We start from the raw sequence: 13,275 nt of genomic DNA, 5'->3' as shown, positions 1-13,275 counted from the left end.
TTTCTTTCTTTCTTTCTTTCTTTCTTTCTTTCTTTCTTTCTTTCTTTCTTTCTTTCTTTCTCTCTTTCTCTCTTTCTTTTCTTTCTTTCCTTCCTTCCTTTCTTTCTTTCTCTTTCTTTCTCTCTCTCTCTCTTTCTTTCATTTATTCATTTATGTCTTTTTGAGACAAGGTCTGTTTGTAGCCCCAGTTGGCCTTAATTCACTATATAGACCAGACACCAGACTGGCCTTGAATTTACAGAGATCCACCTGCCTCTGCCATAAGTTACCACGCCTGGCTCCAGTAACATTTTTATATTTAAATTTTTACTTGCCCATTTACTTGTTATATATTTATTTGTGTGTGCATGCCTGCATGAAGCCTGAGCTACTGAAACCTTGTTTTCCAAAAACAAACCCAAAAGACCCCGAAAAACAAAAAAGAAAATGTGTATCAAGTATTTAACCTCATTACCTGCAATGCAGCCTAATACTTATTTTCCCATTTCACTGGGGAAAAAGTTACCACTGGCTAACGTGATCATAGCTGGTATTTCCAACCACAGTGTCTTCCAATGGTGAAGAGCAGAGGAGCACAAGTTCTCTAGGCTGACTTGTTAAGGAGAGAAACACCTGCAACTAGGATGGCATGGCTGTCATACTCCACGGAAGTCTCTGGACTTCTACATGACCTATGGAGTAAGCTATGAAGACTGGGGATAGTCTTTAAATTCCAATCTACTCAACTCTTTTATTCCTATGTTGTAAGATATGTCAAACTGTTTCAAAATTTGTCATTTATTTCCTTTGTTTGCCCTCTAGTGGAATTGATAACAGGCTAAGAAATAAAGACCTGGGCCTGGTGGAGCACACCTTTAACTCTAACACCCGACCCCGGGGAGGGCGGGGCACAGAAGCAGGTGGATCCCTATGAGTTCAAGGCCAGCCTGGTCTACATTGTGAGTTCCAGGCTAGCTGGGGCTACAGGGCCAAAAAGACCAAAAAACACAAAAAACAAAAAACAAACCATGGAAATTGGAAAGAGAAAAAAACATTCAAAAGACAACAGATCTGCTTAGACCAATACCTTTGTATATGTATCAGCTGTTATTTTTACATATTTAAAAACCTAGTTTTTTTTTTCAGTCTTTTTGAGACAGGGTTTCCCTGGAACCCCAGCTGGCCTTGAACTCACTATGTATCTGGCTTTGATCTCGCAGAGATCAGCCTTCACTGCCTCCTGAGTGTTGGAATTAAAGGCATGCATCACCAACACCTAGCTTCAAAAATCTAGTTTTAAACATTATAGATGGATTCTGGATTAGAAAATAAAACTAAAAGTCAACATGTTAAAAAATTTAAATGGAACTTACTTTTATAGTGGGTTCTGGCTTTGAGCCATAAACAACTCCTTCCTAAAGAAGTAATTAATCTCCTAAGAAAGGAAAAATCAATAGGGATGCTCTTTGAAATCATGAATTCTGCTACAGAAGATGATATGCCAAGACTGTTACTTTCTATACAGGCATCTAGAAGCTTATTAAAAAGAAGGCTATACTGGGAAACCTCCACGGTTTCTGAAATGAAAAAAACAGGATACAATAAAATGAAAAACAATACAATAATATAAAGATGGATTTTAACTCCAACTATCTCTCTCCCTCCCCTTCGGCCCATTCATCCCATTACAGAAATCAGAATCACTAAAGTGCAGTCATATTACTAAGTAAGAAATGAAACAGCATTTGACAAAGTAGAACTGTTATTTCATATGATGCAGAATGTGAAAAGCAGCTTGACAAGGGCATCATAGGCTACACCAACTCTTCTGCATTTCATCCCCACATGAGACGGATCTGCAGTTTTGAATGATTTCATGGTTCTGTTTGTACAGCTCAGACCTTAGTCTTTCCTTTTCCAAATAAATATTTACTCTAAAAGGTATCTTTTAGTGGGTATTTCTATTCCTTTAGTAATTCTGAGAGGAAAGAAGTCACCTGAAGACCTTCCAACTCTTATTACTCAGTAGGGTCTGTGACCCTACTCTAAAAACCTACTCTAGGTTTTTATCACTTTAGGATCTTTTAGTAGCCCCAGCTTTATCAGGAAATTAATCTCCTTCCCTTTAATATCTTTCTAAATACTGCTGCAGAGGAGCTTTCCTAAGACACTGTTCTATCACTCCCTTACCCCTTTATGTATGGCCCTTCTACACATAAAGAAGAAAACTCTTTGTTTCGCCATTTAGGATCTTCTAAAATCCAAACAAGTATCTGTCCAATCTCCATACCTGCTTTGTTTCATTAGCAACACAACTGTGTGTTAAAGGCCAGCTGAGCTGCAGCCTTTGCTGGCTGGGAATGGAATGGAAAGTATCAGTAGCATGAAGTGCACCCTTCAAATGCTGGTTACAGCAGGGTACAGTACAGTGTCTGGGTGAATTAATGGAAAATGAGGTTTAGAGCAGATATGATGAGAGCCCTGGGGGAGGCCCTACATTTACATTTGCATGTCATTTTGTGAACTGTCACAGCTCTTTCCTGACCCAAAGCTTCTGCTCATGAACTCAGTTCCAGGAGATGCAACACCCTCTTTTGACCTCCAAGTGCATTGAGTGACACAGGTGCACTTAAATGCATGCAGGCAATACACTCATACACGAGAAATTAAAATAAATAAAAATATTTCTAAAAAGATATGAGCTCACTGACAGTGTTCAGAGGCAGGGAGAGGGAACAGGAGGTACTGACAATCCAGAGAAGCATCTCCATCACGTAATTTACAGAGAACACACTTTATAGGAAATCATTAAAAACAAACAACAGCAACAAAAAATACTGTAATATAAAACCTAACTAGAATAGGCGGAAAACTGTTTCTTATTAACCATCAAGCACCAGACTGGCAAAAGTTAATGAAGGTAGAGCTGGAAAGATGGCTCAGCATTACGAAGATGGCTCAGCATTACGAGCACCTGCTGTTCTTGCAGAGGGCCTGCCTGGGTTCAGTTCCGAGCACCCGTATCAGGCAGCTAACTCCAGTTCCAGGGGATCTGTCATTCTCTTCTGGCCTGCCTAGGCATTGCATACATGTGAATTTACATACATGTGGGTACTCAAATGCACATAAAATAAAAATAAGTAAATCTTTAAAAGTTAACAAAGACCTAAAAAATATACCTTGAGAATTTTGAAAGCCTGGTAGATTCCGCAAAACCTCAAATGTCTGTCTGTAAAGGCTCTTGCCCAGGATTTCATGTGCAATGATACAGAGCAAATTATGGCGGTTAAGCACATCCAGTCTATCACATGGCCAGAGTGGTGTGTTGATTATCCATTCCGATTCTCCCAAAAGAAAAACACCATGAAAATTATACATCTCAAGATAATCACAACTGGGAAATAAGCATCTTGGTTTGAGGGTACTTTTGCCAAGATAGGGGAAGACTGGGTCTATGCAGGCTGTGGTCTCACAATGGCTAAGCCTTGCCTTCTGAAGCTGGACTGTGGGTTTGATTTGGCCTCCACTCCTTCACTTGTTATGCCATTTAGCATCTCTAACTATACCTTTAAATCTATATGATGGAAGCTGCAGCAGTTCCAGACTATGACAGCTAGACTACATCAAGAACAAACTTTGTCAATCAAGGATAAGTTAAAGCTAAGCCCACTTTCCCCTTTCAGTTTACATAACAGTGACTTTCTACCCACATGTTTACTAAAGTTTCGACCAAACTATTACCCACAGCTCAGTAGCAATTTAAGGTAATTACACAGAAAAGGATTTATAGGAGTAACAAATTATTCTGTGCATGCATAATCAGAACTTACCCCTCAATACCCAAATGGCACCATCCAGGCTTCCACTTTTTATAAAAATTTCTGCTGCAATATTCACAATTTGACATCTTGGTGCTAATTTCTCAGGTCCTGTAAGTCCTTTTAAGCTTGTAAAATGTATTTTTAATTCATACAGTATATCTAAGACCTTCCTTCCCTGAAATGAAAATCAAGATCACTAGTAGATAGACACAAAGTCAATGATAACACACAGTGACCAATCTAAATTATCATGCTAGACTAACAGTAGCCAAATTGCAACAAGACTCTTTAAGCCTTCCTGCTCAGAAATCATAAGGGAAGGAAATGAGCTGAACCTTATCTCCTATTAACAACCACCCCCAAACGACATGCTTATCTTCTTCAGCAGTTACCTCATTAACCATCCCCTCCCCAAACTGACATACACCTTCTTCATCAGGAGTTCTCCTTTTATCATCAATATGATGCACTAAGCTGTTTCTTTAAGATTGTATTTAGAGGCATGTACAGCTTACACCTATAAACTCAGCACCTCAGAAGTTGAGGCAGGAGGATTGTCAGCAGTTCAAGGCTAGCTTGAGCTACATAGTAAGACCCTGTCTTAAAAAAAATACTTGGGGCTGGAGAGATGGCTCAGTGGTTAAGAGCACTGACTGCTCTTGCAGAGGATCTGGGTTCGATTCCCAGCACCCACATGGCAGCTACGAACCGTCCTTAACTCCAGTTTCAGGGGAATCTGAAACCCTCTTCTGACCTCCGCGGCACTGCACGACACGGGTGCACTCACATACACACAGTCAATACACTCATACACATAAAATAAAAATTAAAAATTAAAAAAACCCCAAAAAACAAAATACCAAAAAACTTCATTTGATTGACAAAAGGATTTCATGTGTTAATATGGAAAACTACTGACTGTATGTTTTTGCTATTTTTACTATTGATCAGTCTGAGATGCAAGAGGGAGAGTGGATGAAAATGAAGGTAATCTGTTACCAGGTTTGGGTGAAATGATAGTGGGGGGGGAAGGCTAAACTTGTTGGGTGGAAATAGCTATTTTCTAATTCAATAAATGAGTAACTTGACAGACTCTACATGAAGATTGTCTTTGATTTGGACATTAGTAATTTGGTGTATATTATTATTTTAAACTAGGGCTTGGCCAACTCTACTTGTATATAGCCCAATAGTAAATACCCCCTTTTTTTTTAAAAAAAAAAAAGATTTTATTTTAAATCATGTGTATGTGTACATGAATGCAGGTGTCTACAGAAGCCAGAAGAGGGTGTTGGGTCTTTTGGAGCTGCAGTTACAGGAGGTTGTGAGCTGCCGCCCTATGTGGATGCTGGGAACCAAACTCAGGTCTTCCACAAGAGCAGTATGTGCTACTAACTGCTGAGCCATCTCACCTATCCCATCAGTAAATACTTCAGACTTTGCAGGCTGCATTTGGTGTGCTGAAATCCTTTTGGTTATTGTTAATTTTTTAAAAATGAGTATTTTATTTATATGAGTGTTTTGTCTGTGTATCTGTATGCGCACCATGTGTGTGCAATGCCCACGGAGATCAGAAGAGGGCACCAGATCCCCTGGAACTGGAGTTATGGACAGTTGTTAGCGGTCATGTGGTTTCTGGGTCCTCTGCAAGAACAGCCTTTGCTTTTAACCACTGAGGGTGGTAATTATTCAATTCATAGCTCTTTAAGAATGTAGTAAAAAGGGAGGGGGCAGAGATGTAGCTCAGTGGTAAAGTACTTACCTAGCATGCGTGAGACCCTCAGCTTATTCTCCAGCACTATATAAACAAGACTTTAAATATATGGCTCAGTTGGTAAAGCACTTGCCACACAAGCATCAAGTTTGGATCCCTAGAATGCATGTAAAAGCTGTGTGGTGGCGTATTTTTGTAACCCCAGTGCTGGGGAGCAGAGACAGGAGGCTCCCAGGGGGTCACTGGACAGCCAGCTTCAGTGAGAGATCCTGTCTCAAAATATAAGGTGGAACAATGACTGAAGAAGACACCTGACATCAACCTCTGGCTTCTACATGTGTTAGCACAGGCATCCTCAGCTCTTCCCTCATTGGATTTTCACGTCCTGTATTTGGACTTTGTTGAGTCTACAACTCAACTTATCACCTCAGAGAAACCTAAAGAATGGAGATATAGTGCTGGTGTGGTGGTGCACACCTTTAGTCCCAGCACTTGGGAGGCAGAGGCAAGCTGAGTTCGAGGCCAGCCTGGTCTCCATAGCGAATCCAGGCCAGCTGGGGCTACAAGGAGACCCTGTCTCAAAAAGACTGAAAAAAAGAAAGTATGGTCTTGAGGGCTGGTAAAATAGCTCAGCAGGTAAAGGCTGTTGCTATCAAAACCAACAACCTAAGTCCAATCTCCAGACCTATAGGACGGAAGGAGAGAACCAATTCCTGCAAGTTGTCTCTGACTACCACATTCATCCTGTGGTGTGTGTGCGCATGCGCATACAAACACATAAATAGATACAATAAAACAAAAGAGTATGGTCTTGGATCAAAACACTACTTATATGGTGAGCTAGGTTCAGAAAGTTAGACATGGACATACATAGCACAGTGCCCCAGAGTATTTCAAGAGGTGATCTGTAAAGAGTTTTGATGATTGTGAGCATGTTGAGTTCACCTTAAGAAAGATGTTTTGCTGGGTGTAATGGTGTATGTCTGTAATCTCAGCACTCAGGAAGCAGATCAGGCAGATCTTTGAGTTTGAGGCCAGCCTGGTTTACATAATGAGTTTCAGGCCAGTAAGTGCTATACAGTGATATGTCAAAAAACAAAAAGGTGTTTTGAGCTCTTTCAAAATTATGACAATTTAGAAGTTGTCAAAGTAAATTATGAACTGAAAACTGCTTCAAATAAATATGGTATTCTAACACAGCCTCTATGTATTGGCTATGATGAGATTCTAAAATAGCAACTGGTCTCATACCCTCCTTTCTGCATTTGCTTCATATACCATTTAAGATTATTAGAAAATTTCTGATTTTCAGGATTAATCCATATTCTGTTCATAATTTTTATTTTTTATTAAAAATATTTTACTTGTAAAAATTTTTACTTATTATTTTTATTTTATGTGTATAAGTGTACCACATATATCTAATGCCTGCAGAGGCCAGAAGTGGGTGTCAGATCCCCTGGAACTGGAGTTACAGATAGTGGTTAGCTGCCATGTAGGTGCTGGGAATTGAACTCTGGGTCTCTAGAGGAACAGAAAGTGTTCTTAACTGCTAAGCCATCTCTCCAGCCCCCGTTCATAATTTTAAAATTAAGATTCTCTATACCAGGCCGGGTGTGGTGGCGCACGCCTTTCATCCCAGCACTCAGGAGGCAGAGGCAGGTGGATCTCCGTGAGTTCAAGGCCAGCCTGGTCTACATAGTGAGTTCCAGGACAGCTGGGGCTACAGGGAGACCCTGTCTCAAAAAGACCAAAAAGAAAAAAAAAAGATTCTCTATACAAACCAAACCAAAAATGCTATGAAGTACCTTAGACCACTGCAGCAGTTTGTGATAGAAGTACATAGCACTGATTCCAATTCTTCCCAGCAAAGTTTTATCAACTTCACTATATTGTGGATCTTTGCTAACTGAAACACAAGGTAGACATATGGAAGTAAATGAGACAGTACTTAAAATGATCAGAAGACAAATTAACGTGGAATCACTGAAATTACTTCCAAGACCCAGTAATGGCAAATTCTGTCCCGCAAGACAAATCTAGCCTGTGCTATAAATAAATCTATTGTTACTTTTGCTTTTTTGAGACTATCTTATTATGTAGCTCTGGTTGGCCTGGAACTCACCATTAGACCAAGCTGGCCTCAAATCCACAGAGATTCACCTGCCTCTATCTCCCAAATGCTGGGATTAAAGGCATGTGCTACCATGCCCAGACTACAATGGATTTATTTTTACAGAACTGTTTAAAAATCAAAGGGAAGCATGTGAAGGAGACTATCTAGGGTGCATGCACAGCCTGAGATAGTTACTATCTGGCTTTTTACAGAAAAAGTTTGTGATCTCCTATTGATAAAGACTGTACAAGTGAAGAGCTCACATCAAAAACAAAAAAAAACCCAACAAAACTCAAGTGTGTGTGATTGCCATCATCTAATCCTATCACTTGGGAAGCTGAGGCAGAAAGATTACAAGTTTAAGGCTAACCCAGGCTTCAAAGTGAGACATTATCTCAGGAGAAATTTTTTAGATTTGTGATAGTGAAGATTGTAAAAACTTCAGTGACTCCAAAATTCAGGTGCTCCAGTATACTTGCTAGCAATCATTTTATCAATCTAAATGGAAAAGATATATACTCACATTCTACGCCCTTATATGATTATAATCTAACTTGGAGGGGGAGTACCTGAAACCTGCCACTCTTACTTGTCCTCTGCATGGAAATATCAAGCACCGCACCAGGTTAAGAACTGTATTCTAGCTTGGAGAGATCCTCAGCGGTTAAGAGCACTGGCTGCTCTTGCAGAGGACCCAGGTTTGGTTCCCAGCACCCATATGGTGCCAACAGCCACCTATAACTCCGGTTCCAAGGGATTCAACCCCCTCTTCTGGCCTCCATTGGGTATATTGCACAGACATGGGTGCACACACATACATGCAGGCAAAACACTCCTACACATAAAATAAAAATAAAGAACTGTACTTTCTACCACACAATTCTCAGAACAAAATAGTGGCATTTTACCTGTTTCAGCAAATTCATAAAAGGGAACACCTGGTCTTTCTTCTTTATAGTCTTTTGTGAGTGTTTCAGCAACACAAGTGCAGAATCTCTGGAAATCTGCAAATTCTTCGCAGCCCATTTTTATGTTAATGTACAGGCTTCCCAATTTGGTCCAGTCACCATTTTCTTTACAAGTCTATTAAAATTATTATAAACGAAAGAAAGGAGAGAAGAAAAGAAACAGAGGATCATCCAATTCTGCAAGCCTGTGCTACCAGAGGAACACACTTGAAAGTGTACAGAAGTCAATGTGACCTGACTGGAACCTCAGACTTTTCTGACAAGCAGGGCTTCAATAACATACTACTGTAGCTTTATAGTCCTGACTACAGCAAACCTATGCTTCCAGACAGTGATCAATATACTTTAACTATTCAGTTCAAGTTCTCACTGACATCACTCTCAAACCTGGACTTGACACAAGAGAGGCTTCATGAGAACCTGCAATGACTGGCATTGCCTGAGCTGTCTCAGCAGCAACATGTTATTTTATTTACTGCTTTCAGAGATGGCTATTTATGATTTGGGGTCCACATCTCATTTGGGGCATTACATTTTTACAAAAAGGCCCACAAAGCAAATTTCAGTAAACTTACTATCTCCCATTTTCCATCATAAACCTAGGAAAATTTTATGGCAACAGAAAGTCTTTTCAAGGATATAACCATACTAATCAGTATGAGGTATACAAAACTGGTATCAACAATAAAGTCACCCTGTGCTCATTTCAGCAGGATATAAACTAAAATTGGAACAATACAGAGACAATTAGCATGGCTCCTGTGCAAGGATGACATGAAATTTATGAAAGCATTCCATATTTTTCTATTATACATTGCTAAGTTTGTTCTTTTAACAAACCTAGTTGGAATTTATTAAGATGCATTATTTTGATTTTAATCACAGCCAAAACCACTTTGGGTGGTACTGATGGAGTGGTGGATTTTCTTCCAAGTAACTAAATAAAAGTTGACATACTTTTTATCCAAAGTTTTGTAATCATGTTGTTTTACAATAAAAAATGTTAATATGGCTTTTTGTACTAGAAATAGCTTTGAGATTAAGGAAAAATAACACTTGTACAGTTAAAAAGAAAAAGAGTAAAGCCATTACTAAGGCACTCTGTACTTTCTAAAAAGATTTTATTATTTTTGGTCTTTTTGAGACAGGGTCTCCCTGTAGCGTCAGCTGTCCTGGAACTTGCTATGGAGACCAGGCTGGCCTTGAACTCACAGGGATCCGCCTGCCTCTGCCTCCCGAGTGCTGGGATTAAAGGCATGCACCACCACGCCCAGCTAAAAGGATTTTAGTTTTAATTATGTGTATGCATTTGTGTCTGTATGTGGGCATGCACAAATGTGTGGGTGCCTGCAGAGGCCAGAAGAGGGTGAGAGATTTCCAGGAGCTGGACTTATAGACAATTGTGAGTGGCCTCATGTGGGTGCTGGGAACTGAACTCAGATCCTCTGCAAGAACAGTATGCTCCCTTTAACTCTTGAGCCATTTCTCTAGTGAACCCCCCCCTCTTTTAAAAACATAAATGCTAAGAGAATGCACTGTGGTCCTGGCTTTCAGTTCATACCCACTGCTACCTACAACTGAGAATCAGTCGAGCATCTGCCCAGAACTGAATTACAGACTAAACTTTGGATCATGATTTTTACCTTAGCACAAGCTAACTTTGAATTAGAATAGCTATTTTCAGAATTAGTTTTAAAATAGTTCACAACTCTATATTTACTTTGGGGAGGGGGGCAGAGAGATTGGGGATAGAACCCAGAGCTGTGCAAACACTAGGCAAATGAAATGACCTATTGCTGAACTCCATCTCCAGCCCACAATCCTAGAAATTAAAATGTTTCTTAAAATATTAATTTGTAAAAACATAGCTACCAGAATTGTCTTCCTTAGCATTCTAACAGCAATATTTCCAAAGCTCTTCCGAAAGTGGATTATTCAAACATTTTGTTATTGATTTTAAGCGATTCCAGCAGCTTCTTTAAAAGATAAATTTCATACCTCTACTTCCTTCAAAGCTGAGTCTAAATCACACTTCCAGTTCTTTTTAAATTGCCTCACTTGTAACCTTTAATGACAGAAGAGAATTAATTATGCTTATTTCATTCCTAGGTCACCACTGTTCTTATTTGTTCTATAGTTTAAATGTACAGGGCCTGAAAAAAATGAATGCATAAAATATACTCTAAAACAGCTCATTTTTTTGGTCTTTTTGAGACAGGGTCTCCCTGTAGCCCCAGCTGTCCTAGAACTCAGTATGTAGACCAGGCTAGCCTTGAACTCACAGAGATCTGCCTGCCTCTGCCTCCCGAGTGCTGGGATTAAAGGCGTGCGCCACCACGCCCGGCTTACAGCTCATTTTTTACATTTATTATTTTATATTTATTGTGTATCTGTGTGTGTGTGTGTGTGTGTGTGTGTGTGTGTGTGCAGTGTATGTGGGCACACACATATCAAAGTGCACATGTAGCGGTCAGAAGAGTGGTTCCAGATATGGAGCTCAGGTTGCCAAGCTTGGTGACAAGCACCTTTACCTGCTGAGTCAGCTTGTCAGTCCCAGGTGTTTACCTTCTTGCTTTAGGCTTCTAAGTGCTGGGATTATAGATATCTGCCACCATGTCCAGCTAGAACAAGGTATTTTTATATCCATAAAAAAACCTTGCTAGGAATTGAATTAAACCAATAAATGAATTTGGGGAGAATTGACATCTTTGTTGAGCCTTTCAATTCACAAATAGTATGTTTCTCCATTTATTTAATCTCTTTTAACATTTCATAACTTCCAGCATATGATATGAATGTTTTATTAGATTTTTAGACAGATACTTCTTTTTGAATCATCATAAATAGTGCTGTTTTAAATTTTGGTTTCCCCAGTTCATTGCTGGTACATAGGAAGTTAGTTTTTATTCTGCAACTTTACTATACTCATTCATTAGTTCTGGGACTATTTTTGGGAGATTGTTTGCTGTAGAAATGCCTGCTACCTGCAAATGCAGAGTATTATTTTACTTCCAATCTGTGTGTCTTTCATTCATTTCTTACTACACTGGCATGGATTTTCAATATTATTTTGAAAGAGAGGTATGGGCAGACAGTCTTGGCTTGTTCTCAATCTTGAAGACAAACCTCTAGTCTTCATCCAAGTATGATGTTTGTTATAGGTTGGTTACAGCTTTCTTTACCAAGTTAAAGAATTTGTTCTTTATTTCTAATCTGTTGAGGATTTTTACATTGAGTTCATAAAAGATACTGGTTTATAGTTCCTTTTCTTTGTTTTTGAGATAGGGTCTTACAGGGCCCATGCTGGCCTCAACCTTGTTATATAGCCAATGCTAGACCTGAATTCTTGATCCTCTTGCCTCTGTCTCCCTAAGTGTTAGATTACAGGTATTCAGCTACCACACGTGGCATTTCTTGCACCCTTTTTTTTTTTTCAGATAGTCTTATTATGTAGCTCTGGCTGGCTTGGAACTCTCTATGTAGACCAGGCTGGCCTCAAACGCAGAGATCCACCTATTTCTGCCTCTGGAATGTTGGAATTAAAGGTGTGCACTACCACATTGGGCCCATGTTGGTTTTTGTATATGGGTAATTCTGGCCTCAAAACTGCTGATAAGCTAGGCATGGTGGCACATGCCTATAATCCTAGCAGTTGGGAGGCTGAGGCAGGGTCATCAAAATTCCAAGACAGCCTGGACTACATAGTGAGACTCTATCTGGGGAAAAAAAATGAAAAAACCCAGAACAAAACAAAGCAAAAACCAAACCAAACAAAAAACAAAAACAAAAAAGCCACAGAAAGAATACAGTCCATTAAATATTATTCTTTTCTATTTTCTAGAAGTCTGTGCAAATTTGTGCAGACTCATCTTTAGGGAAACTCTGGGTCTTGGAATGACTTTTTCAGAAGCTGTTAAATTGTGGATGACATTTCTTCAATGATTATACAACTACTCAGATCTTCACTTCATCTTCATTGCTGAGTTCATATGCATTGAGTTGTTTGTAGCAATCCACAGTGGTAGGAGGATCTACAGTGCTACTCTTGTCTTACTCTTGCTGTTTATAGTTTATGTCTACTGTATTAGTCAGGGTTCTCTAAAGAAACAGAACCGGCAGAATGAATATATATATATTTATCAGCTTAGCTCACAGGATAGAGTCCGAGTAGTCCAACAATGGCTGCACCACACTGGAGAGGCTGAGAATCTGTAGTCGCTCAGTCCACAAGGCTGGATGTCTCAGTAGTCCCAATCCGGTGCTGAAGGTCTGACAAATTCCAAAAGATCAGCTAGTCTTCAGTCTACAGCAGCAAGACGAACTCACCAGCGAGAGAGAAAGCAAGCAGCAAGAAGCCTTGGTGCTCTCCTCTGCCTTGGTCTTTTATACCGGCGGCCATCAGAAGGTAACGCCCACATTTAGGGTGTGTCTTCTGGTTTTAGATGATCCAATCAAGAAGATCTCTTTCATTTCAGTTAATCCGAGATCCAATCAAGTTGAGACCCAGGATTAGCCATCACATCTACCCTTTATCTCTTCCAAAGAAACCTCTCTCTTTTTCTCTGTGTGTAGAGGCCAGAGATCAGCCTTGGCTGTGGTTCTTCTGGAGCTGTCCCTCTTTTATTTTGAAACAAGATCTCTCCTTGAACCCAGAACTTGCTAAGTAGGCAAGGCTGG

General features: G+C 39.7%; 1 protein-coding gene and 1 non-coding gene across 2 annotated transcripts in view; one reads left to right on the top strand and one right to left on the bottom strand.

The window, feature by feature from the left end:
• Topaz1 (testis and ovary specific PAZ domain containing 1) overlaps positions 1-13,275 on the bottom strand; it is a 64,064-nt gene that overhangs the window by 5,131 nt on the left and 45,658 nt on the right. The window contains exons 13-18 of the mRNA XM_008849487.3: positions 10,597-10,663; positions 8,539-8,713; positions 7,323-7,423; positions 3,810-3,975; positions 3,159-3,323; positions 1,353-1,556 (exon numbers count right to left, since the gene is read on the bottom strand). Coding sequence (XP_008847709.1) covers positions 1,353-1,556; positions 3,159-3,323; positions 3,810-3,975; positions 7,323-7,423; positions 8,539-8,713; positions 10,597-10,663 — 878 coding nt within the window. The remainder of the gene's footprint in view (positions 1-1,352; positions 1,557-3,158; positions 3,324-3,809; positions 3,976-7,322; positions 7,424-8,538; positions 8,714-10,596; positions 10,664-13,275) is intronic.
• LOC115067064 lies at positions 9,299-9,402 on the top strand. The gene has a single exon (XR_003846499.1). It is a non-coding gene; the product is annotated as a U6 spliceosomal RNA (small nuclear RNA).

The sequence above is a fragment of the Nannospalax galili genome, unplaced genomic scaffold (assembly GCF_000622305.1).
Source record: "Nannospalax galili isolate Female #2095 unplaced genomic scaffold, S.galili_v1.0 scaffold443, whole genome shotgun sequence".
Classification (NCBI taxonomy): domain Eukaryota; kingdom Metazoa; phylum Chordata; class Mammalia; order Rodentia; family Spalacidae; genus Nannospalax; species Nannospalax galili.
This window is presented reverse-complemented; position numbering and strand designations above follow the sequence as displayed.